Genomic DNA, 26,375 nt, shown 5'->3' with positions numbered 1-26,375 from the left:
TTGACAGCACTAATTATGTTATATTATATAGACCCTTTTTCTGTTAGTAAACATTGTGAAGTTTTTCTGTGGGCGGAGTTTAGGTGGAGGCAGTTCCACTGACGCTAGCTATGAAGTCTGTTTAGCTTGTTTTTTAATTATAACTGGAGAAATCCCGATTTTACCTGCATATGTAAGGTGAATATGAAAAGGTTAACTTTAACAGACAAAACCAGACCCGCACACGCTTTTACTCAAAGGATGGACGATCTGACTGGATTCCTTCCGATTCAGTGACTCTAATATGTACAGTTAAGACAAACTCACAGTGTCTATCTAGTCATGAAGATGTATATTTCAATTTCGGCAGGCAACTATTTTTACAGCTACATTATTATTCCAAGCCACAATTAATCACAATGTATATACAATTACATATGATTAAGCATATAAATGGTCAGTTTGTTGTTTTTCACACATGCACACAGACATTATTTCATACACGACATAGTAGTGAGATGCAAGAAATCTTTAGACGCACCTATAACAACAAAAGACAATACTTTATTGAACCTTTTCTGATAAGAAGTGTGCACTGCAAATGTCATTTTTGACGACCGTTTCTATCCAGTCTGTTCGTTTTATCTCGTTTATCCACAGCTGTCGTCGGTTTTTTGTCTGGCAGTGGCATCAGGTATGCCTTAAAATTTCAAATTGGAGCCTCTACAACATCGATTCTGGCACCCAACATCACAAGATGATATTTTAAGCTCCTTATGTAGCCGAATCTGCGCTCGTTTGAATGGGCCACCTCCAGTTTTAGCTTTGTTTTGCCTCCAGCTAGCGCTGTGACGTAATTGTGACGTCGACCCTAAACGAGTCTATATGTTTTCATTTAAATTTTTTGTTGTTATTTTGAGTTTTTGCCATTTTTATTAAGTTTTGTTTTTACATGTTTATATAGTTTATTTTTTGTTTTATTATTATTTATTATATGTTTTATATTATTTTATGCATTTTTTATGCAGTTTTATGCATCAAGTTAGACTAAATGTTAATATTGTATTTTATGTAAAGAATAGAAATATTTTATATTATTTTAGTAAACCCCCTTTTTTAATTTCAAGTAACAATTTTTTAAATGCCGTTAGTTTTAGTTAAAATTTAGCATTTTTGTTGCACAAGACTTTTTTTTCACAACTTGCTGCACTGTTTGTGTTTGTTGTTCATACTCAGATTGAAAATATATTTTTTTCTGGAAAAAAAGTAATTTTTTTTACTGTATTTTGTTATTATATAACACGGTTTCCATTTTCTTTACTCCCTAAATGTTTTTTTTTTTTTTTTTGATACATCTATATTGTTAGTAAAGTAAATAGACCTGTTTTTCACTGAGAAGCGCCTATAACAATATTGCAATAAATGGCTATAATTTGCTTGGGGAATGTTATATGTAGACAAAATTTTATTTGGAAGTGTAAAACACACAGATACAACTGTTTAAAGAAAAAAATCCAAACTTCAGGAGTTTCTATTTGAGTACACAGTAAAAAAACAACAAAAAAACACCCAATTATCGCTTGCGTTTTTCTTGAAATTCTGGACATTCGTTAATTCTTAGAGAAAACAAAGGGAAAATTGGAACTTTAAATTAGCTAGACTGAAACTTCAAGTTCTCCTGTTTATAATGATATATGGCACTTGATGCTGACTGCTAGAATAGGTCTGAAAAAACTAAGAAAACTACAGGCGTGTCAGGTGCCCCAAAAATGTTCTAGGTCTTTAAGGGACCCTGCGTATAAGAACCCTGCATTCTTTTGCTTGGTTTGTCTATACAAGGAATGTTTAACTTTCATTTTATGGATAAAAACAGTATCTTTTATCATGTTCAACAGAAGAAAGAAACATATAGAACAAAATAAGTGTAAATCATGACTGAATTTTCATTTTGGTGTGAACAGTTCCTTTAATTATTTACGGGAAAATGTTCACAAGATATTTGAAAACATTCACTCTGTTTTTTGATATTTTCTGACAATTTTAAAAGATAATTTGGGGTACGCAACAAGCTGTATCTTATTTGCTACTTTGATTTGTCCTGCCATAAATGTCATGGCCCTTTAAAACCAACTACACCGCAGGGTTGATTATCAGACGGTGTTGTACAAAGGAAAGGGGTTTATAAATAGCCCAGTGGCTGAATCACTTCCCACATTTTAGCATTACAACGCCCTTCAGGGGAGAATCCCATTAATAGAGTCAATAGCTAGCAGTGAAAAAGCATTGTGTTAGGCAAAGAAAATATTACTATGTGGAATAGTATCCTTGCCCACTAGGACAGTGTTAATGGTAGGAATGTTAATAATGCAGCAACAGTGCAGGGGTGTTTTATATGGGGGAAAACGACCTTAGAAACAGCACTGGAATATTAATGGTCATTCATAAGAAGTTATATATTTAGAACATGACCCAAAGCACAGATCCAGTGATTGAGACGAGATAAGCATATCCAGCCTTTCTTTTGAAACTTAGCCTGGTTTGTTGTGGTTAATGCTGGTCAACTGCCAAAAAACTAAAGCTAAAATGTGAAATTTTGAAAATATCCCGGACAAAACCTTTTTTTTCACACTGATGGGTCTAATTTTAGGCCATCGTAGATGATGGAGGTTGTCTTGCAGTTGCTATTCTGAAGCCTCCTGCAGATGTTGTGATTCAAGCTGTGTGTAAATCACGATTCATTGTGTGCGTTCGTCTTGGCAGTAATGCTTCCGCTTGCATCCCTGATAAACACAATCATTCACGCTCCTGTACACAAACATGTGTTATCTAAGATATCTCCGTGTGACTTGCACAATCCAAGGCATCACAAATCTGACCCTCACGCTGCATGAAGGGAAGGTCCTGTTAAACGCCTCTTGTTATGAGAATGAAAACCTAATTGTAATGATTTCTTTAACACGCAGGTAGAACAGGGTAGAATCGTGGTAAATAATTCATAGACTCCTTGTTTGGTAAGAAACATGAAAAATTCAAATGAACATGTCTGCTCGCAGTCCTCACTGTCACAGTTTTGTGTTTAATGTGTTTGCCTCATCTCTTGTGCAGTGCTAAAATACATACAGTATACACTACCGATTGAAAGTTGGTAGGATTTTTTAAATGTTTTTAAAAAGACATCTCTTATGCTTATTAAGGCTGCATTGATTTGATCAAAAATACAGTAAAAACTGTAATGTTGTGAAATAGTATTACATTTAACTGTTTTATGTTTTAATCTTTTTAAATGTAATTTATTTCTGTGTTGGCGAAGCTGAGTTTTGAGATTCCATGATCCTCCAGAAATCATTCTAATATGCTGATTTCCCGCTCAAGAAGCATGTCTTATTATTTTCAATGTTGAGAACTGTTTAATATAACTATTTTCTGTTTTAATATGTTTTAAAATGTAATTTATTCCTGTGATGCCAAAGCTGAATTTTTTGAATTTTTTTTTTGTGGTAACTTTTTTGTTGTTGTTGTTGTTTCTGGATTGGTTGATGAATAGAAAGTTCACAGAATTTTTTGAAATAGAAATCGTTTGTAACATTATAAATGTCTTTACTGTCACTTTTGATCAATTTAATGCTTCCTTTCTGAATAAAAGTACTTACTGGCCCCAAAAAGATTAATTCATTCAGAAAAATTTTCATAATTGTTGAATTCCACACATTTCGTGAGCAGGAAATAATTCTAGTTGAGGCAACAATGTCTAACATTAAATTATGAATTTCTTACAAAATAAGAATTTATTCTTTTAGATGTTACTGCACCATAACAGCTGAAAGTAGATATTTTGAATTGTTAATATAAATGATCTGCACCAGATGAAGAACCGTCGATTTGAAACAATACCTCGCTTGGGAGCATTGAATTTGTGGCTGTTTGTTTCCAAAAGTGGACATTCATTCTCATTAAATATCTGACCAGATCCTTCTTACTATAGGTGGCTTTTCCACAATAGTGGAAATCTGTTCTTCACAACTTCTTTCCGTATCTTATCTGACCCCGGAGAAAACCCAAAATAAGGAAAGTCCATACTGTACCATTCACAACTTTGTAGACATTTGTAGATTTTTAATGGTTTTAATCAACAAGGATCCATTAAATTGGACAAAAGTGACAGCAAAGGCTTTTTAAAAATGATTTCTATTTCAAATAAATGCTGTTCTTTTGAACTTTCTACTCACCAAAGAATCCTGAAAAAGGTGTTTCCGTAAAAACATTCAGTTTTTAAGATTAATAATGCGAATAAGCATATTAGACTGATTTGTGAAGGATCATGTGACACTGAAGACTGGAGTAATGATGCTGAAAATTCTTCCTCAATTAATTATATTTTAAAGTATATTAAAACAGAAAACAGATGTTTAAATTTGTGATAATATTTTACAATACTGCTGTTTTTTTTACTGTTTTTAATCAAATAAATCCTAATAAAAAGTAATATATTTAAAATCCATTTATTTCATACTAAGTACAGTTCAAATCTATTAACATATTTACTGACATATCACTCAAGACTTTACTGATATAAAAACTTTAATTAAACTTTGTTTAGTAGGGTGACCACCATACGGGACATTTTTACGAGATGCGTCCTTGCCAGGATTTCTATGTTGCCTAAAATATCCAGGTTTTGGCTGTTTGCACTGTGCAGGTCGATCGTTGTGTGACATTCATGAGATATGCTATAGAGAGCAGAGCAGACAGCTCCTTATGTTTTTGAATCGCTCTCGCGCCTACCTTGGTGTCTTTTTTGATCGGTGCGCAGAGACGCTTCAAGTCAAACGAACGAAACAAACACGTGCGCGAATTTGCATCGCTTTGATCGTTCTCTGTAGATCTCACCTTCTCACGCACAGCGCCACGATTGGTCGATTATGTACAATACCTGCATGTTATTGGTCAAACTACTTTGGATGTTTTAGGCAATATTAAAATCCTGGCCAGGACGTGTCCCGTATGTTTGGAGTACTACTTGTGCACAATGTGCATTTCTTAATATTAAGCCTAAAATGTGTTTTATGTCACTTTTGATTAGGATTGTGTGATCTTTGAATAATATCAGTCTTTAAATGAAAGGTATTTAAAGTGTACCTAACATTTTAGCACAATCAAATATACTTCAGTATACTGAAAGTACAATTGCAGGGTATTTTTATTAACCACATAAATATGTAAATTTGTAGTATACTTAATATTTTAGTTTTTTTTATCTTTCATAAAGCCTTAAGACATAAACACTACAAAATGATGTTTAAATCCTGCCCCTAAAGCTTTGAATGATAGTGTACTGTTCTGCAGCTATAGTTTGCGGACATCATTACATGAGGGTTATGGATGGTTTACTGTGTGTGTGTTTAGGTCATTGCCCGGTGGGTTTGGTCTTTGTGGTGTTTGTGCCTCGGAGCCCGGGGTCTGTTGACCCGGTCCTGTAGAGGACACAGTCTCTTACACTGAGCCAGCAGCACCGAGCCTCCGAGCGGTTTGTGTTTCTGATGCCCTGCAAACAGTTGTTGATGTGTTTCTTGGCTAATTGAGGAGTCATTCTCCAAAGGTCTTTGATGTCCAGAAGGGGCAGTGCATTGATGGCCGTTTCACTTTAATGCATGTTTAATTGCAGATCTCCGGGATACCTGCTTCTTCAGTCTCTCTGGTCAAAGGCCTAATTGATGTGCTTTCTCAAACAAAGGCAGCATATTTTTATGCAGCCACAAGAAAAGTAGTCTCTTTAAAAGGTCAAGCTGACCTTAGCTCAAAGGACTTGACGCAAATTAATTTACCACCGAGTGAAGAAAACAAATCGATATAACTACATCAAGGAGCCATTTTATTATTGACTCAAGGATGGAGGAGGAAAATGTATGCAAGGAGATTGAACGTTCACAAGTGAATTAAATGAATTGGCTTCAGGAATGTGTTTACGTTTCGAGACGACATATAAAAGAATAGATGGATTTTTTTTTTTGTAAGCCGTTATTTAGTGGGAATGAGATCAAAAGGGTGTTGAGATCTATCAACACTCCTTCTTGTACCGATGAGATGTTTTCAGTGAAAACATGATGCAGTGACAAGCCAAGTTATGATTTTTTTAGCAGAGGTATATGATCACAATCAGCAAGTTGCTTCTAGACTGATACCAGAACGCTGAGGCAGTGTTAGAGGTTAATGTGAAGTCTTATAGAGAGAAATGATTCAGGGAGAGGCAGAGAGAGAAGAGCGAGAGAGAGAGATAGGAATACATCTTAATCTAAGTGTCTGTTTCTGTCATGCTTTGTTCCAGGTCAAATTATGATAACTGGACAGCCAGCTTTGGCTCTATTTCACACGGATGAGTCCATCTCTCATCCTGCTACAGCCTGTAGCTGCTTGCCCCTGTCCAGCCGTACAAATTCAGACTTGAGCAATGGCCTAGATTGCAGGTAGTAACTAGAGCAATGAAAGTGTAAAATTACTTGGTCGTGAAGCTAAATGAATAGCCGGCACACACTGTGTGGGAAAAGTATCTCTGACATTTGAAAGGCGCATACAGATTATTTTGATTTGATAAGTCAGCTGTAAATGAATATTAATATTACACTAATACTTGTGAGAGGACATAAAATAATTTTGTATCATAGTGGAAATCATTTTATGGAAAAATACTTGCAGAAGTCTCTTATGCTCTGGACTGGATTTATTTAATCAAAAATATGGTATGAATGAATGAATGAGGCATTTATTTACTATGCACTACTGTACACCCTCATATGTGACCCTGGACCACAAAACCAGTCTTAAGTCGCTGGGGTATATTTGTAGCAATAGCCAAAAATACATTGTATGGGTCAAAATTATGCATTTTTCTTTTATGCCAAAAATCATTAGGATATTAAGTAAAGATCATGTTCCATGAAGATATTTAGTGAATTTCCTACCTTAAATGCATCAAAACATATTTTTTTGATCAGTAATATGCATTGCTAGTAACTTCATTTGGACAACTTTAAAGGTGATTTTCTCAATATTTAGATTTTTTTGCACCCTCAGATTACAGATTTTCAAATAGTTGTATTTCAGCCAAATATTGTCCGATCCAAACAAACCATACATCAACGGATAGCGTATTTATTCAGCTCTCAATTAAAAAAAATCGACCCTTATGACTAGTTTCTCAATTTTTCTCAAATTTTTCTCAATTTCGAAAAATTTACACTTATGACTGGTTTTGTGGTCCTGGGTCACATATGAGCTGGTCTCTCAGATCGTGAAATATTATTACAAATTTAAAAAACTGTGTTCTATTTGAATATATTTTAAAATGTAATTTATTCCTGTGATGGCAAAGCCTTCAGAAATCATTCTAATATGCTGATTTATATCTATGTGTTGTATGTGTAAAATAATGTAATAATATATGCCTGTATAGATTTTTTAATCTCATGTGTAATTGTTTGTTATGCAAAATGTGTAATTAAAAATCAATAGAAAAAGAAAGAAATCACCTTAGTGAAAAAATACATTTAAATGTATTTGAAATGCTAAGTATACTACAAAGGCATTTTCATATTGAAGTGCTTAATACAAAGTCATTTTGGTATATTACACTGGTATACTGAATGTCTGCTAAATTGGAACAGTTAATTTTGTGCTTAACGCGCTTTAATTGTGCGGAAGTAGTGCGACTAAAGACATACTGAAGTATATTTGATTGTGCTAAAGCGGAACTATTGCAACTATACTTTAGGTACACTTTAAATATCTTGCATTTAAAAACAGATGTTATTCAAAGATCATACAATCCTCATCAATAGTGACATTAAAGCACATTTTAGGCTTAAAATTAAGAAATGTGCATTGTGCACAAGTAGTACTCCAAATAAAGTTTATAATTTTTTATATCAGTCTTGAGTGATATGTCAGTAAATACGTTAATAGATTTGAACTTTACTTAGTATGAAATAAATGGATTTTAAATGGATTACTTTTTTACTAGGGTAAAGCTTCTTAGGTAAAATTATCTTTATGAATGTTTCTAAATATAAAGATTAAAAATGATTTTTTTAAAAATTGGCTTGTTTTTCAGTGTTGATGTGACGTTGCATTGTTGTTTTGGCTGTTTCACCTGAACGCGGCGGTGCTTTTCACTCCTGTGATAACACGTAAAAGGATTTATTTGGATTTATTTTATGTATTCATGCACATTTTGTGGAAAAATACTGCTGGTGACATCAGTTTTGTATTCATGGTGCTTTGCATGAGCATTTGAGGAAGAAAAAAATAAGGGATTGGAAAAACAGCAACCTGCTGGGAAGCAAAGAAAAAATGCTTTAATGGCCTGATCAATCAAACCTTCCTTATGCTGCTATGGCTGCACAACCGCATGGTATTAGAGGACTGTTATAAATAGCTTTGAATGATATTTGCACAGCTGTCACTGTTGAACTATCATAATAGTTTGTTTTTATGCACTGGAAGTTAGCCATAGCTGTATGCTTGCTTTAGCACAGTCTAGCTGATATAAGCAATATTCCACAAATACGCTTGCTATCCTTTATTTATTTTTCTCCATGGCCTATTGCCCATGATTTAGTCCTAGAATTGATCAATTGGATATATTTAGACTTTTCTTTAGACTGTAGCTTGGATAAAAGTGCCTGCAAAATGAGTAAATGTAATTTAAGCTGAAGTATACTCATCACTGTTTATATCACTTTTAGTTTAATAGTTGAGATACTGCTATATAGTTTGATTGTTGGGTTTTTTTCTATTTCATTTTTGGGTTTTAGCGGTTTTGTGTATTTTTGTTCATTTTACTTATAGTTTGCATGCACTTTTATAGATCAAGCTGGGATTTGAGAAAGTTTTTTAACACCTAATGTGAATTGTGTTTTGGTAGTGTTGCGTCATTTCAGGCTGACTGTTCTCCACCTGCAGTTAAAACACTGAACATCACCATTATGACTCACAAAGACTACAGTATGTGGCTCTTTCACACGTGTGAGTGTGTGGGTGAAAGTGTGTACTGTACTGTGAATTCACACAGGGAAAGATCTTGCCCAGATTGGGTGAGGGGATTTTCACTGAGGGGAGTAGAGCCATTAAATATTATTGACTGGCAGCAGGGGGCTCAATGAACATTATCCATGGAAAAGTCTGATTTTTCTGTTGAATGGGCTTGAGAAATGACATAGCTTATAATAGATATATTTTTTTAGGCTTGCTTGTCTGTATATTTTTATATAATTCAAATATTTTTGATGGCCTCATCAGGCCTTATTCATAATGTAAACCCATAAATCAATTTTTGCATAAACGGTTGCACTGAAGCAAGCATTTTATGTAAGCATGTTTTTTTTTTTACATTGATTTACACTGAACTCATTCTGCTGATTAAGGTCCTTAGATGTTACTCCACTATAGAGGGCAATTTATAGCTGCTGTAAACAATGTTAGCCTAATAGGCAGCTTGCTAACTTCTCTATTTTAGACTATGCCATTGAGCTAGACGGCCTCCCATCCCTTCAACTGTATGCCTCCTCTCCAAATCTCCATCCTTCAAAGACAATGCAGCAAACCCCAGAGCGTAGTATGACTGACAGGCAGAGGCACGACTCTAGGATTTCTGATGGGCTATAACACACCACAGTCAGATCCTTTTTTGCTGTTTACAGAGCCTTGGGCTAAAACAGAGACTTGTGTGATTTCTCAGGACACATACAGTATTTCAGTGATATCTATCAGATAGGGATTTTATGCCTGTTATTCCAAAAAAGGCATTACCATATTCAGGATTCAGCATAAACAGTATTTGTGTTAGCGTGATAATATGATTGTGTTAGACTAGGCACAATTACCTTTTCTCCTCAAATCGTTACAGAAAATAATTTATGGAGATTATAATGAAGGAAATGTCCATGCATAAATTGCCACAGTCATTATTTTAGTGGACCATTAGTCATCTGTGATCAGTAATTCTTGTTTTGCAGTAAGAATGAAAAAAAAAAGTCCTCATTATTGGGTAAGACTGAATGCTATCAGTGTGCTGAATGCTTACATATACAGATAGTTCTGCTAATAAATAAATAAATAAATAAAATAAGTGTTCACTCTATGATGGCTACATTTTGCAGTTAATCCGCGAATCACATGCGTGCTAAGCTGTGGGGCTTGGATCAACTACACATCCATTTAACCCTTAAAATAAATATATAAAGGGATCATAAATATTTTTTATGCAAGTTTTTATTTTGTATTTTTATTTTCCAACAACATGTGAATAAACATGTTATCTGTATCTATTGTATTCAAGAGGTTTTTTTTATATTTTTTTGCTGCTTTGTAACAGGGCTGCAGCACCCTCCTTTTTGTAAACGCAGCACATTCTTCATATGATGAAATTAATACATTTAAAATCAGTAAACCTTATATAAGGAATTGAACTGTAATGTGCTTTTACTAAAGTGTTTTAATTTTACATTATTTTCATCCTCAAAGTCTGTTTTTTTTTTTTGGATCTTGATAGAAGCACACCATGCTGGGTCTGCAATCAGCGGGAGCTTGAGGCAAAAATACCCATAAAATGACAAAAAATGTCCTAAAAATTCAAGTTATGGGGCAAAAATGTCCCAATAATAGGTTTCTGATTTTTATATTTTGCAGAATATGTTATAGTTAAAGCTTTATCACACGAGCATGGTTGCCATTTTCTCTGAATATCAGCTCCATTAAAAATGTGATATTGCTTTTATAGAGTAGTTCAACAAGCAAAAAGTTAGTAACTCACATTTTAAACAAATAGTGTCTGTTTTTGCTCCTTCAATAAAAATAGTTAAAATTCTGTCACAACTGTATACTGTTACAGGTTCATTCTCCAGCTGTTGTTATGCAATATAGATGCACATATGTGACCCTGGACCTCAAAACCAGTCTTAAGTCGCTGGGGTATATTTGTAGCAATAGCCAAAATTACACTGTATGGGTCAAAATTATAGATTTTTTTTTAATGTCAAAAATCATTAGGATATTAAGTAAAGATCATATTCCATGAAGATATTTTGTAAATTTACTACTGTAAGTATATCAAAACGTTGTTTTTGATTAGTAATATGCATTGCTAAGAATTCATTTGGACAACTTTAAAGGCGATTTTCTCAATATTTTGATTTCCAGTCATAACCTCAGATTCCAGATTTTCAAATAGTTGTATCTCAGCCAAATATTGTCCGATCCTAACAAACCATACATCAATAGAAAGCTTATTTATTCAGCTTTCATATGATGTATAAATCTCAAAATTGACCCTTATGACTGGTTTTGTGCTCCAGGGTCACATATATACTTTTATTCTCTTGGTTGTATATAATCTGATTACTTATTTGTTGAGTATACCTTTTTGTGAGCAGACAACTTTGGCGTTACTCAATAATGTGATTGCCTAGAGAATTTTAATCTGCTAAATGCCAAACCTAGTCTCTGTAATCGTATCTTATGAAATATAACCTATTCCTGAGCCCTATAATCCTCAGCCATATTAAAAGAGCCGAGAGTAAGTCCATACGGGCGGCAGGAGCCTCATGCTGTTTTCCCAGAGCTTAGGACGGCTGAGGGAGGGATTTCACAGTGAGATGTTGATCAAGAACTTATGGTTGCCATAGTAACCAGTCAGCATTTACAATGTGCAATAAAGGCTATGTTGGCATGCCTCAATTTTTCCCACAAGAAGAGGGGTAAATGTGGGAATGAATTTAGGCGTTTTAGTGGCTTGTCAGGTTTTGTCTTTAGCCAGAATGTAGAAAGTGTTAGCAACACAGTAAATATGCACACATTTATTAGTGGCAAGACAACTAATCTTTAGCTTTGAGACGTCAGGTTGTATTTTAGTTGTCTTGTACTAATATAGGAACTCCTCTAGGGGTCCTAAATGTAATGAAATGCTTTATGTTTCTAGTATACTGTAGCTTTGCACCAGAATTTTCATCTTATCCAAAGCATATATTCCGGCTATAATACAATATCTCTATAAAATAAAGATGTTCATGCAACGCATGCAATTGTGAATAATCCAAAATGGTGCTTCAACAAAATCTGACTTTTCACAGTAAGACTACAAAGGCCCATTCATATCAAGGACGATAACTAACGATAACAGGATATAGTTTTAACAATCATTCTTAAAAAACAAATTGCAGCGTCCACAACACAACTGTAATGACACAGACGAACAATATTGTTGGAATCACTTTTAACTTTTTTTTTGCTGATAAGCAATAAAAGAATTGACAGCCAATCAGAATCCATCCTGCTTTAAAGAGCTCTAGCATTTGTGCATCCTGTGCTTATAATAAACAGAATGTCTCTGTTATCTTTATAGTTATTGTTCTTGGTGTGAACGAGCCTTATGTCATATTATGAAATTCTTATGGTTATGACTGGAGCTGTGACGACAAGTTAGTAAACATATTCCAAGTCCTGCTCACAGTGTGGAGAAAGATGATGCCTCTCCCTTTATGTGTGGCATTTTTCATTTTGGCATTTGCATTGCATCTAATTTTTTAACTCTTTCACTGCCATTGACAGAATTTTCTGGCTTTCCTTGTTTTCAATGTTATATGGTAGTGTGCGCTATTACACGTCTTCTGAAAGAGTCCAGAATCTCTGAATCAATACACAGTGAAGAAGAAGAAGCAGAAACAAGCATGCAAGCAGATGCATATGTAAAATATCATGATCATCAAACTTTAAACCGAATATAAATCAAAACTGCCGAATGTTACCAAATTAATTGTCGACCCAGGAATCTGTTTGGGGGTGTTGATAGAAGCGAGCTACTCCAATCTGGACATAGTCTTGCTTTTCTCATGCTTTTCTCAGCTTTCTAGTCAAAATGAAACTTGCCTACTGTATATTCATGTGTTGATAAAAAAAGAAAAGAATGCATTAAGCTAGAATAAAACAGTTTTTTTTTTTTTAAAGCCGAGACTCTGTTCTTTTTTTTGATGTATTGCATGCAGTGACTGGCAACTTAAAACAAAAAAAAGATCTTATTTATTATTTAAACAATAAAATAGTAATATTATTTATAAATAATAATGAATAAATAAAAAAGCAGAGTCATACACAATAAAACCTGAATAATATACTACAAAAATGATTATGGTCAGTTGTTATTTTCTGAAGTAATGTAAACTTATTAAATGTTCTGACTATAAAGCTGCATACTGATACACTGATGTCTGTTTTCTCTCCAGGTGTAAGCAGCTGACCTACACTGAGGACCTTCCCCAGATCTCTGTCGTCTTCATCTTTGTGAATGAAGCTCTGTCTGTCATCCTGCGGTCTGTACACAGCGTGGTCAACCATACCCCGGCACACCTGCTCAAAGAAATCATACTGGTGGACGACAACAGTGACAGCGGTAGGGAAGCATCCCTTTATGTTTCCATTAATGATTTATTGCTTTATTTTCCCTGAAACGAATACAGCTGCTTGCGTTTACCGGTTTCTCTTGTTGCTCCAGAAGTAAAAGCCTTTATAAAGAAAGTGTGCATAACCACAGCACGACATCCTCAGATAAAGTATGACTAACCTGTTTAGGTATGCCGTAACAGTCTGTGTTTTGTCTGAGCAAACAAACATTTTTGTTGCTTGGTTAGAGACTGCGCTTAAAGACTAACAAAAAGAGGAAAAATAAACAGCAAGAGACAAACACCGCAAGAGTAAACCTTTAGGTGTGTACTCTTGCACACAGCTCAAGGTTTATAAATAATCTTTAAAAGGAAAGACAGATTGTTCATTTTTCTTTGAGATATTACTGACGCTGTATGTTTTGCAGTCGTTTTATCTGGTCAAACTGCGCTGAAGTATCGGACTGACTAAAAGTAGTGACGCTTCTAACGGAACATTTTTCATTAGTGTGACAGTAGCAGCTCAGCTGTGCTCAAAATAGTGTAGCTTTTTTCAGTAATGAACTATTTTTTTGGTGTCACATAAAAATATGTTTTCTGTGTCACGTTATTTATCGCATACAGCCTTAAAACCAAGCAAGGTGGAGCAATAATGAACCATTCTCTTCTAGAACCCTCTTCATCACTGTTGGGTTTAGTTCATATGAGTGCAGGTTTGGCTCAGGATTGAGGGCACGTAGAGGCTGCAAAGAGCACCCTTCTGAATCATAAAATGATAAATGGGATACCCTACAGGCTCGTGGACCTCATGGGCATGTGTGAACGAAGGCCATGAGACCGCAGGTCCGCATCGAGTGTGCCATTTGACACAGGGCCACTCTCTGAAGTACTGTGTGAAATTCATTTTAGTGATTTGGTTCATTCGTCTGATCACAATTAAACTTTTTAAAAAACATTTTCTATGATTTTCAGTAGTTCTCTGAGTCCTCAATTGAATAGAGTTTCTGGAAATCGTTGCACTCTATTTTTAGCCTTTACGAAATAAATTATTTCATCAAAAATACAGTAAAAACAGTAGTATTGTAAAATATTATTACAATCAAAAACAACATTTTATAACTACATTTTATAATTTTTATTTATTGCTATTTATTTATAATGTTATAATGTTTTTATTTCAAATAAATGGTGTTCTTTTTAATTTTCTATTTATCAAAGAACCCTATGAATATTATCATGGTTTACACAAATATATTAAGCTGCAAAAACAGTTTTTAACATTGATCATAAAAAAATCAGCATATTAGAATAATTTATGAAGGATCATGTGGCACTGAAGACATAATAAATCATAATAATATTTCACAGTATAACAGTTTTTACTGTATGTTTGATCAAATAAATGCAGCCTTGGCAAGGATTCTTTTAAAAGTAAATAAATAAATATAAAACAAGCAAAAAAACTCTTAATGATTCCAAACTTTTGACCAGTAGTGTATGTATTATTATTTTTGTTTTATTTTTATTTATTTATTTATTTTTTAAATTACACTTTCCTATATTATAGTATACTCCTAAATGTTGTTCAAATTTACCTTTAAGCAGATATACTTGATATATGTGACCCTGGACCACAAAACCAGTCTTAAGTGTCAATTTTTCGAAATTGAGATTTATGCATTATCTGAAAGCTGAATAAATAAGCTTTCCATTGATGTATGGTTTGTTTGGATCGGACAATATTTGGCTGAGATACAACTATTTGAAAATCTGGAATCTGAGGGTGCAAAAAAATCTAAATATTGAGAAAATCACCTTTAAAGCTGTCCAAATGAAGTTCTTAGCAATGCATATTACTAATCAAAAATTAAGTTTTGATACATTTACGGTAAGAAATTTACAAAATATCATCATGGAACATGATCTTTACTTCATATCCTAATGATTTTTGGCATAAAAGAAAATGGATAATTTTGACCCATACAATGTATTTTTTGGCTATTGCTACAAATATACCCCAGCGACTCAAGACTGGTTTTGTGCTCCAGGGTCACATATATATTTAAAAAGGCAGTACTTCTCAATCTTGTTTGCGAATAAAAGAGATACGCACAGAGGTGGAGCGTTGTGGAGAACAGATGACTGGCAGTACCGCTATCTCCCCAATTTGCTGTTATCACACACACTCGGCTTCTCTGGATGTGGCATTGACCATTTCTAATTTCATATGCTAATTTCCTGCTGATGCTTCAACTTCTTCCAGCTGACATTAAACTGTTAACATGCAAAGGTTGCCTACTTGACCTTTTCTCAGCGCTGTAGCTTGTCGTCTCCGGTTTAGCGCTCGCGCCCCAAAAACGGCTGGAGGTACAGGCGCCCTCACCACTTGAATAATGAATTGACCTTAGCAAGCGTGTCTCTGTCCCTCTAAGTCGTCTGTCCATTATGAAGACGTTTAATAGAGTGCCGTTCTCGTGTTACACTATTCACTGAAGCCAATAAGGTTTTTGTCCTCTTTTTCTGTCCCTCCATCATCCCTGTCTGTTTGGATTAATCTCAGCTGAATCCTGTTACGCAGGGTAGCATTCATTCTCACCTTGTGAATAATATTAAGGGACATTGCGTCTATTTTTCTCATCTCATCAGTTACGGCGTGGTATTGCGCCCTTGAAATTCAATTCATTTAGACGTCGCTTGTAAACAGATAATAATGGGTTTCAGTCCAAATGAAAAGAAATTTAGGCCCTTTAGATGAAGACTTTGTTTAATACTTTCCAAGGACATTTTTTATTTGAGACTCCTGCTAGTAAATGACATCTGGCTTTATCCCCATAAGCAAACTACACAATTAAAATCCTCATATGTTATGAATTTAATTGTATAGTTGGCCAAATTCTGTGGATAAAATTAGTGACCGTCCCAAAATAATAATGTTATCATCATTTACTCACCCTCATGTTGTTCCAAACCCATTTGACATTTTCTTCTTTTAATTCTATGGAACACAAATTGATTTTTTTTGTTTTTTTGTTTTTTTATTATTTGTGGATGATCCCTGTTTTACTGAAGCCCAGTGGCACACACGTACACATGTGCATCCATGAGGAAAATGGCTTTCTTTAATTGCATTAATTGCTATTCCAGTGCCATATGCAGCCTTCACTAGTTATTGCATATGGTTGTATATCAAGCCACAGTTCTTGATATATGCAGATGAAAAATGATAAGTCCTCTTTGTTGATTAAATAAAGCAAAGCAATCCCTTTGCCATAGCGCATCTATCAGGATCAGCATGCATTTCAAATATTTTCATAATGCTCAATTTTGATCTGCTGTGTTCCAGAACTTATTTCTGCTTTTCTATTCACAGTATGATAGATGGATATTTGTTCTTCATTGATTGGTGAAAGCTTATAAAATATTTCAGTCTCATGATTCTTAATTTCAATCTCATTCAGAACGCACCAGAGGGAATCCTATAACTTCTAACAGCACGTGTGTGTGTGTGTGTGTGTGTGTGTGTGTGTGTGTGTGTGTGTGCGTGCGTGTGTGTGTGCGACACACACCAAGCTGCGTTTTGTGCCCGCCCTAATATGGCCGTGTTGTAATAACTGGAGCAGAGCTGACATTAAAAGCAGTCAGCGTGAATATAATTTATGAAGATATTTATGTTCTGTGCTTTCATTTTATATTTATTAATTTAGCAGACACTTTTATTGGACTTGGGTGAATCTCATGAAAACAATTTCTCATTAATACATTTTTCAAAATCGAAAACAAGAAACAAAATTAAGTTGAGTAATTTAAATAATGTGTGTGTGTGTGTGTGTGTGTGTGAGAGAGAGAGAGAGCCTGTTAGAAGACATTTTTTTGTGTATAGTTTATGCATGTGTATATATCATTATACATCATTGTAATATTCATTGTACTAAATTGCATTTACATTTATAATATTTGCTTATAATAGTAATGAGAATGCAATTTTTTATTTTTTTTTCACAGCACAATGGAAATTTAGGGGGAAAAGTGCAAATATTATGTTAAAATAAATGGTGATATTTATTCTATGGCCTATAATGTTGCCTATGATATGTGATATGGCCAGATACAAATCACAGCTAAATTCGGTTGTCAGTTCACATTTTTGCACGTAACCCTGTTCTGGGTTCCAAACTGAACTAGTTGGAACTAGTCTGAACAGAGTTTCATCTTTTCTGTATGTGCGGTGCAAGAAATCACAGGGTACATTTTAAATCATTAGTGTTGCCAGATCTTGCTTGGAAAATAACAACAACAACAAATAAGAATAAGCCCATAATAAACTTAAATCCAAATATGTTATTTTGGAAATAAGCCACATACCAAAATATAGTGAATTGCATCTGCCTACTTTATTAACTCCATAAACTGGAGCCCAAATAACAAGCCCAAAGGCGCTTGATAAGCATCGTTTATAATAAGTGGACATGGCAACTCTTCAAGCGCACTCCAAACATAAAACATGACAGCTCTGTTGATGGTGGTTTAGTATTTAAATGCAGGTGTCGCTTCTGAAACTTTACAGTATGTATGTGGCCGATGATTCTTTATGGGCAAACATAAAACCGTCTCACCTTTAATGTAAAATAATTTTAAATCACATTCTTGGGTGATTAAATCTAGTGGCAGTGTTATCCATTGCACCGAAACACTGAAATGTTAATCGTTCCTCTGAGCTGATGAATGAGAGGGGAGGTAGTTGTGTGCATCAGTGCCTTAAAGAGTGCTCTGTTCCTCCTTATTCCTCTCCCCATAGAAACTAGAGCACTCAGCAACCTGCAGGAAAGAGCCCAAACACTCATCTATCTTCCTTGAGTGTGTGTATGTGTGTGTTTGCCTCTCTGAGTGTGTGCGTGTTCTCCTTGCACTCCATTTGTTTACCTCCCAGAGTTCTTATTGAATGAGGACAGATAGCTAACTCTGAGAGACTAAAGGAGTGGGGAGATTCAGGCAGATTTATTTACCATGTCATCTATAGTGCCACTAAAACCTTCTTTTTTCTTTTATGCTATTAAGTTTATCGTACAGAATTCAACACAAGCTACTTCTTTGAACCTGAATGCTTTTTTCTTGTTGTTTTTTTCCGTTCAGAATCATGAGCGAAAGGGGATACACTCTTAAAAATAAGGGTTCTAAAAGAGTGTTATTTTTGGTTCCACAAAGAGCCTTTGAGTAAACAGTTCTTAAAAAAAACCCTCTTTTTTTTTTTTTTTGTAAGTGTAAAATCTTTTGAAAGATTCTATAGGTTAATTTCATTCTATACATTCTAAACATTCTATAGGTTCATTTCATTCTTTTTGTAGATTATTAGATGATTTTTAAAATGCAATCATTTATGATGAATTTATTTAAAGATGAAATTGCATTAATAGTCAGTGCCTTCACAATAAAACCTGTGCATGAAAGTAACAAAAATAAAATGTGGCATGAAAAAGGGTTTCAATGTGACCTTCATAATAAAAAGACAAATGTCGAAGTCCCTGTTATTGATGTAGGAGGTTTGGATTTCATCCCTTCGCATGCTCTGTTTTTCTCTCGTAGTGGAGCTGAAGTTCAATCTGGATCATTACGTGAACAAGCGATATCCCGGCCTGGTGAAGATCGTGAGGAACAGTAAGAGAGAGGGACTCATACGGGCCAGGATTCACGGCTGGAACGCAGCCACTGCTCCTGTTGTGGGCTTCTTTGACGCCCACGTGGAGTTCAACACAGCCTGGTAAGTGGGATTCGGTCTTTTATTATTTTATAAGGCATTGTCTCGCCACTCAGAATATCACTGGCGTGCTTCACTTGACAAAGGATTGATTTAGCAGAGAATATTCATCATGGCATCAATGGTAGCTTAGACTTCAGTGAGGAAAGCAGCCTGATGGATTTTTATCTAAAGCATCTGTCAAAAATGAACTGATAGATTAATGATCTCAGAAATGGATGAATGAGATGTGCCCCAAATGAAATAACCTTTTTCCTCTCTGATGGTAATGGCCTTCCCTACTGAGAAGTCTTTTTTTTTAAGCTGGTACATGCTGTTTAGTGCTGGTCTGGTTGGGAACCGGCGTACAAACTACAGTCCAGGTGGAAGAATAAAGTCATTGTTTGTTGCCTCCAAAAACACAAAATGACTCCAATGCGCTGAGGCTTGCTGTTCCCACCGCTCTCACAATCCTTAAATGAACTCGAGCATCCTTCATCTGTCACCTCCTTCAACTCAACAGCAATGAGTTCTCATTAAGGCCTCCCATTAGAGTACTATGACCTCCATTTGGGAATTATGGATTAACCATTAATGAGCTTTTCCTCTTTGTTCCACAACATAAACATTTAATGGAGAGATGATCGCTGAATGGGGCCACCGTCTCAGGCGCATGATGCCGGATCTGCGGTCGGAGAGACAGGAGATGCATACCTCATGTAGGGTTTTATACATAAATATAATTTTAATTTAGCTCAAAGGGAATCATTTATGATTTTATAGGTAACTTGAACAGAATCACTGTTCTGCGGCTGATCACTGAGTCGGCAGCGATTCACTGAACGAGCCGTATAACATTAACTCTGCACTGGATATTAAAATCCAAAATATAGTGAAAACACTATTAATAAGCACAGTAACAAGATTGGCAGATTAAGACATTAACTTGTAAGCACAAAACACAAGATACTTCTCTTTTGAATATAAATAAGACTTTATTTATATAAACCTAAGACAAACTAATCTAACATGAACATACGCATTCACACATTCACACGTTGCAGAAAGAGAGAAAGGATGAGTTTAGAGAATGAGAATGTGAAATCCCAAGTTTATAGCAATATGTGCTATTGCATAGACCTGAACAACCATCAATCACTTAATTAACCCTCGCATTGAGTTTCTCAATGAGGCTAAAATTTATATTAAATGCACCAGTTCAGTTAGAATCTGGAGTTGTTTTACTTGCGTTGCCTTGTGTTACAGGGATTCCCTTCTGTCTTCGTCGTCGTTGCAGGAAAGGGGTTTTCCGAGTTGGTGATTGGCTGGAAGTTCAGTAGTCTTTGAAGTGATGTCTTGGGAAGCCAATGGTTGGCGTTGGCTGAGGATGGTCTTGGAGTCAGTTGCTGGTTGAAGTTTGAAGCGGGTGCAGTCGGAGCTGGACTTTGCGGCAAACTTAACTTTTGAACACGAGACTCAACGGAAAGAAAAGAAACTAAAGTAAAAGAATAAAATGAGTAACGAGACTAGGTGGTTTTTCTTCTCATCGTGGTGTTAAGTAGCAACTGGCCTGTAGGCCAGAGCACGCTCAAGAGCGCTAAAACAGCGTCAAAGCGCGGTGGCGAGAAGAAGAGAGGAGAAGGGAAGAAGGGAAGAAGGGCGATTTGATGGTGTCCTGAGGTTTTAAACTCGGCTTTTGGACACATCCCATCTGGTGTCTTGACCAATTAGATAGGCTATTATCTTAGCTAGGGTTGTTCCTTCCATCATAAATCAGCATGTTATCTGGTCACATGGTCTGACTTTTCACACTCTTGCAAAGTATAATTTCGGATGTGATTTCTATAACCAGAATATGATACATTTGACAAAGAATCAGTTGGAAGAAACGTTTCAAGCTAGAATTGTCAAGCTCATACATACCAAACATGAATAAACCTTAAAGTCATTCAATAGTTATTAAAAAGACATACATAATATGTGCTTAAAACATGATAGTCTAATGTGTGGTTACATACATAATATAGTGTTATGTCTAGCAATGTCCTTTTAGGATGGTTTTATGTGCATATGAAAAGAAAGTCTCTGTATAGTTCTGTGGAGACCAAAAGACATGTTCTTTGGACAGAGGAATTTCAGTCTGGTTCTTTTGTCTTCTATGTGTGGGGAAAAGTCAATCTAAAGAAGCTTGTGATTTCTCTTGTGGAACACATGTGATGGCCATCTCTTTGACCATTAATCTTGATTATTTACCCCAAATTTGACGATCTCCTTCCTACGTTGGACTTATCAATAAGTGTTCTTTTGTCTTAAATGTTGCAAGCTGTTCTGGAAGAGGCTTGTTGGTTAGGCTTGCTCCAGAAATCGGAGATAGGAATCTTTACGATGTTGTCCTGTTCTCCTGGAATTTCAGCTCCTCATGTTTCGATGTTCTGAATGAATCTTAGTTTTGTCTGACTCGTTCTGACGCTACATACCCCCCTTGATTGGCGATGTGTCGAGTTGGAGACATCGGCAAGCACTGGATAAACAGAGGCAGAAGAAGCAGACACAAACACAGCAAACAACAAGACAACACCTCCATGACAGTTACTGTACTGGTGCAGGGCATCAGGTTATTCGGGTACAGGCGGTTATATTTAATTGGTCAATCTAGTTCGGTAAACTGAATAGTTTAGTTCAATTTTGGAAATTGTTGTTCTAATTTAGTTTAGTACGTTGATTCTTCAATCAAATTTTGTGATTAGATTTGTTTGTTTCTTCTAAGTTGTCTTAACTTAAGAGTGTTCACCTTTAGTTTCTGGTGACATCATTTGTAGTAAAATGACTTGACCTATCGTGCATGGATATTAGGTGTAGTGAGTCAATCCTAATATCAGACCTTTGACCCTTGCAGGGTGTCTAGGTTTTGCACCTACTAAAGAAAGAGGGGAAGGAAAAGGATAGGTAAAAGAAGAACAAAACAAAACAAAGCTGCTGTGGATTTTCCTAGCATGGCTTGCAACTACTGTTGAGCTAGGAGGTCATGTGCAGCTAGGATGTCATGTACCTTAACTTAGTGTCAGGTGTTCTAACTATGGTGAGGATAGCTGCATGCTCCTTCATGGTGGTGTATGTAACTTTGTTACGCTAAAATTTGGATATTCTACTTGTGGGAAGAATATGTTTGTTAAATGTGTTATCAGTAGATGTGGTTACCTCTGGATGTAGGTAATGTTGTGTGTGTTACTGGTGTAGTGTAGGTGTGGTCAGATCTGTTTCAGTCTGTGTTGTCTCCCCCCTTTTCGGGTATGTCAGTGAAGACGGGCTCTCTGCATCCTTGGCTTGGATGAGGCGTGTCCATGATCTAATGGGAGTCAGTCCAGAAAGGCAGGAAGTTCTTTAGCAGACAGTTGGAGGTAGTTTGGCCTGGCTGTGTGAAGCTGGGATGCAAACTTCGTCTCCTATGTTGCATTCCTCTCGTGCTGCCTTCTGGATGTGGCAGACTTTCTGACCTTCTGTGCTTTGGTGGTTGCTGTTGCACAGACAGGAATGTGGTTCTTGGAGTTGGAGTTCATTTACCAGTTTGTTAGTGAGTGATGGGTGACTGAGGTGATGTTCTCTGGTACCTCAGTTTTCATCAACAGTTGGCCGTGAGAGACGTGCTTGTTCGGGGTGGTTGTTGAACAGGTGCTTGTCATCTCTGATATGGTGGTGTACCATGTGATCACCGGCCTTCCGTTCTGTCGCTGGTCACAGCGAGCATGACTCAATTTTGTAGTCATCCGTGTTCAGCTTATCTTGAAGGAACTCTTTCAGTCGTCTCATGACTTGTTCCATGTCTTCTGATGGTAAGCTGTCTTGTTCTTGTGCATACTCAGCGCTGTGCACGTCTGAGTGGTGCTGAGGTGGGTTTCGTTGTCGCTTACCCACACGAGTTGCTCTTGGATGAGTCAGGCGATTACTTTTGGATGTCTGATCTTTTGGGTTTCTTGAGAAGCGTGGCTTGTCCCATGGATTTTTCCAGCGGTTGGGCTGATAGCTGTCGTGGACATGGGGGTCCCGTTCTCCGTGCTCTTGATGGAAAACTCTGGCGTTGTGATGCAACTGGGTGTCGTCCAGTGCAAGGCTAGAGTCTTTGGTGACAGAGTTCAAGAGTGTGGAGGTTTTGTTACCTTTCTTTGAGGCCATCTTCTGCTTGTTGTAGGCCTTCTGTGTTAGGTCACGCAACTGTTGGATGGTCATGGAGCGTGGACAGGCCATGACGCCTAGATGGTGACTGACTCCAGGGTGCAGATTTTTTAGGAAGAGGCTTTTGAAGTTCACATCCTCTTCAAGGTCAGGTTCGTTGTGTGCACCAAAGTAAGCTTGTCGGAGTCGGTTGTAGTAAGCTTGTGGAGTCTCTTGTCGACCTTGTTTGGTTTCCAAGGCAGTTAACAGTCCATTTTCGGACTCTGGGTCTGTAAATTCTTTAATCAGGACCTCACAAAGTAGCTGGTAGTCTGACTTTGTTCGACTGGGCTGTCGATCTAGGAAGTTTCGTACCTCGGGACCGGACGTTGCTCTAAGGAGGTACAACCTGTCTCTGTCAGTCACATGAGGTCTCATTTCTAGATAAAAGTCGATATCTTGCAGATGAGCCTCGATGGTGTGGCCCTCTGTGGAGTTCGGGTTGAACTTGCTGATGTTTTTAGACAGCTTGTCGAGGTCTTTGACGGTCATCCCAAGTGCAGCTCCAAGGTCTGCTTGGATGGGAGGTTTACTTCGTTGACAGGAAAGAGTTCTGTGGCGAAGGCAGGTGAGGTTTTGGGTTGTGGCCCTTCGCTTCTTCGTTGCGTACCAGTTCTTGGGCGTAGGACTCGGCTCTGCTCAGCAGTGGTGAGGCTGAGAAATGTTTCTCTTGCCTTGGCTCTTGTTTCTGCTCATAAGCATGTTTGAGTTCTTTTCTGACCATATGGAGCTCATGGTTGGTATCGTCTAGTTGTTGGGTCAGATTGTCCATTTCAGTTTTGTACCTTTCAAGGTGGTCTTTCAAGCTACTGATTTCAGCATTCTTGTTACTGATGTCATTCTTGGCTTTCTCTAGTAGCTGTTCAGAATACTGGAGTCTGTTTACCAGGTCTTTCTGGGCAGCTTTTGCATGTTGTTGGTCAAGCTTAGCTGCTGTCAGGGCTGCTTGGAGCTCCTTAACTTGTTCCGTTGTTTCCTGCTCCCTCTCGTTGGGTGCTTTGGGTTGATCTTGAACTTTCACTTCCAGCTTGTCTATGCGGCGTTGAGCACATGTCAGCTCCTCTTGAAGATGGGTGATGTGCTTGTCGTTGAGCTTCAGCTGGGTCGTGAAGGCATAGCTTAGGAGCTGGTGATTTTGACTAGCTCCTCGTGGTTGGTGTTCTGGCTCGAATCTTGTGTCAGAAATCTTCTCAGAATTAGGATTATTATTAAAAATAATAACAGTTCAAGGGTCTTGGGGGTGAGGCTGTCTGTCGTGCCTCTCAGCCAAGTGTTCCCATCTTCCCTTGGGCAAGGGGCTGCAGTCTGCGGCATGTTAGCACGCTGGGGAGAAGAGACTGACACAGATCTGTGTGGAGTAGAAACCTATGTGTGGTGGGACAACTAAGTGTTGTGTCAGTGATTTTGAACCACTAGTGTAGTGTGGTGATGACTGTGTTGGTCTCAGGGTATCTAGGTAGACTAGAGATGTGAAGACTTCGTCACTTCTAATGAGGAAGAGGGAAAAGAGAGAAAAAGGTGAAAAACAAATTCAATTAAAGAATCAATTCCTTTTTTTTTCAAATGAGGAAAATTCTTTTTTTTTTCAATTAAATGTTATCAAGGAGGCAAACAATATTATTAAATCTCTGTTTTAGACAAACGAATATAATAATAATTATGATATCTCTTTCTTAGTCTGACAGGATTGACAACATACACCTTACAGTTGGACCGCTCACCAGGGAGGCTGCGAGGCAGCAGTTGCCCAAAACTTCTCTCTATTAAATTGATCTCAGCGTTAGATGAGATGTTAAAATTTGGATTGCGTTTTCAAATGTGGGAGGCTAGGAAGAACGAAAGAGTGTTTGATTACAATCAAATTCTTAAAGATGATTCGCCTTTTGCCAGGATTGTGTATTTCATTCACTTAGAATCGATTGATGGTTCTTACAGGTCCCTACAAATGTGAAAAGTGAAGAGGAAAGAAAGCAGAAGGGAAGGAGACAGTAGATTAAGTGGATCGGGTCCACTAGCAAGTTGTTATGCCCGACTACGAGTGGAGCGTTGCTGCACAACTAATAACAAATAAATAAATTTCGGGTGAAAGAGATTTGTCTCTCTAATTTATTTGAACTCGTAGTGAGGGATAACAATGTCTCCTATTAAGGCTCAGGTTTGTCGTTCCCAAGCTAGGATACACAGAGGAAAGAAAATGGTAAGACAAAGTAAACTTGAAAAGTAATAAATGGGTAAAATAAGCAAAAAATGAAATTAAATAAAGGATGAACTCTTTAGTTTTAGTAACTAAAAATAGTGGCTAAGTCTATAACCAAAACAGGAAGAAAGAGGGTAAAACGCAATAAAGTAATGAGTATAAGTCTAAATAGAATCTATTGATATGGGTAATAAATCAATTAGGTAGAATAAGTTTAAAACTTTCAAAGTTCAAGGCTTATTTGTACCTAAAATGATTAGGCCCAAACGAGAATACTAGGAGTAATGATCATATGAAATGATCTGAAGAGAAATTTGAATGATTCCAAATAAATTTAATGTTTTAATCAAATTTGAATTTGACACAATTAATAATTGTGAACTAGTATTTCCTCTCTAGTAAAATGCAAATAAGTGGTAAGAAGTGAGAAATTAGATTAATAAGAAGAGAAAGACCAACAAGTGTATTAGTTTAGATGTTTAAAGGGTTAAACCACTTTAGCTTTTCAAACACACACACACTGTATTCAACCACTGGATACTAATGCTAACTTCTAACCTTTGAGGCTAATGGCTTTAGCATAGGCTTCAATGTAAACACAACCGTTTCGTTAGCTTAGCAACAGTATGGAGTTTGTTTACAATAGCTTCGATGTGCTGCGTGCGCAGTTCAGAGTTGCTCGGAAGTAGGTTAAGACTTCCGTGTCACGATCGTAACTGTGGCAACCAAAACAAACTCTAGTGGACTAGCACGTGAATGTTGCACTGCAATTACAGTTAAGCATGTTACATGAAATGTCGGCGCATTTCAACACTGTACAAATAACAACACCGCT

The 26,375-nt window shown here is 36.5% G+C and overlaps 1 protein-coding gene across 1 annotated transcript in view; it reads left to right on the top strand.

Annotated features, from left to right (window-relative positions):
• galnt9 (polypeptide N-acetylgalactosaminyltransferase 9) overlaps positions 1-26,375 on the top strand; it is a 98,418-nt gene that overhangs the window by 19,683 nt on the left and 52,360 nt on the right. The window contains exons 3-4 of the mRNA XM_058777319.1: positions 13,248-13,414; positions 18,984-19,158. Coding sequence (XP_058633302.1) covers positions 13,248-13,414; positions 18,984-19,158 — 342 coding nt within the window. The remainder of the gene's footprint in view (positions 1-13,247; positions 13,415-18,983; positions 19,159-26,375) is intronic.

Source organism: Onychostoma macrolepis, chromosome 05 (assembly GCF_012432095.1).
Source record: "Onychostoma macrolepis isolate SWU-2019 chromosome 05, ASM1243209v1, whole genome shotgun sequence".
Taxonomy (NCBI): Eukaryota; Metazoa; Chordata; class Actinopteri; order Cypriniformes; family Cyprinidae; genus Onychostoma; species Onychostoma macrolepis.
Note: the sequence above shows the minus strand (reverse complement) of the source record. Positions and strands in the feature narration are given on the sequence as shown.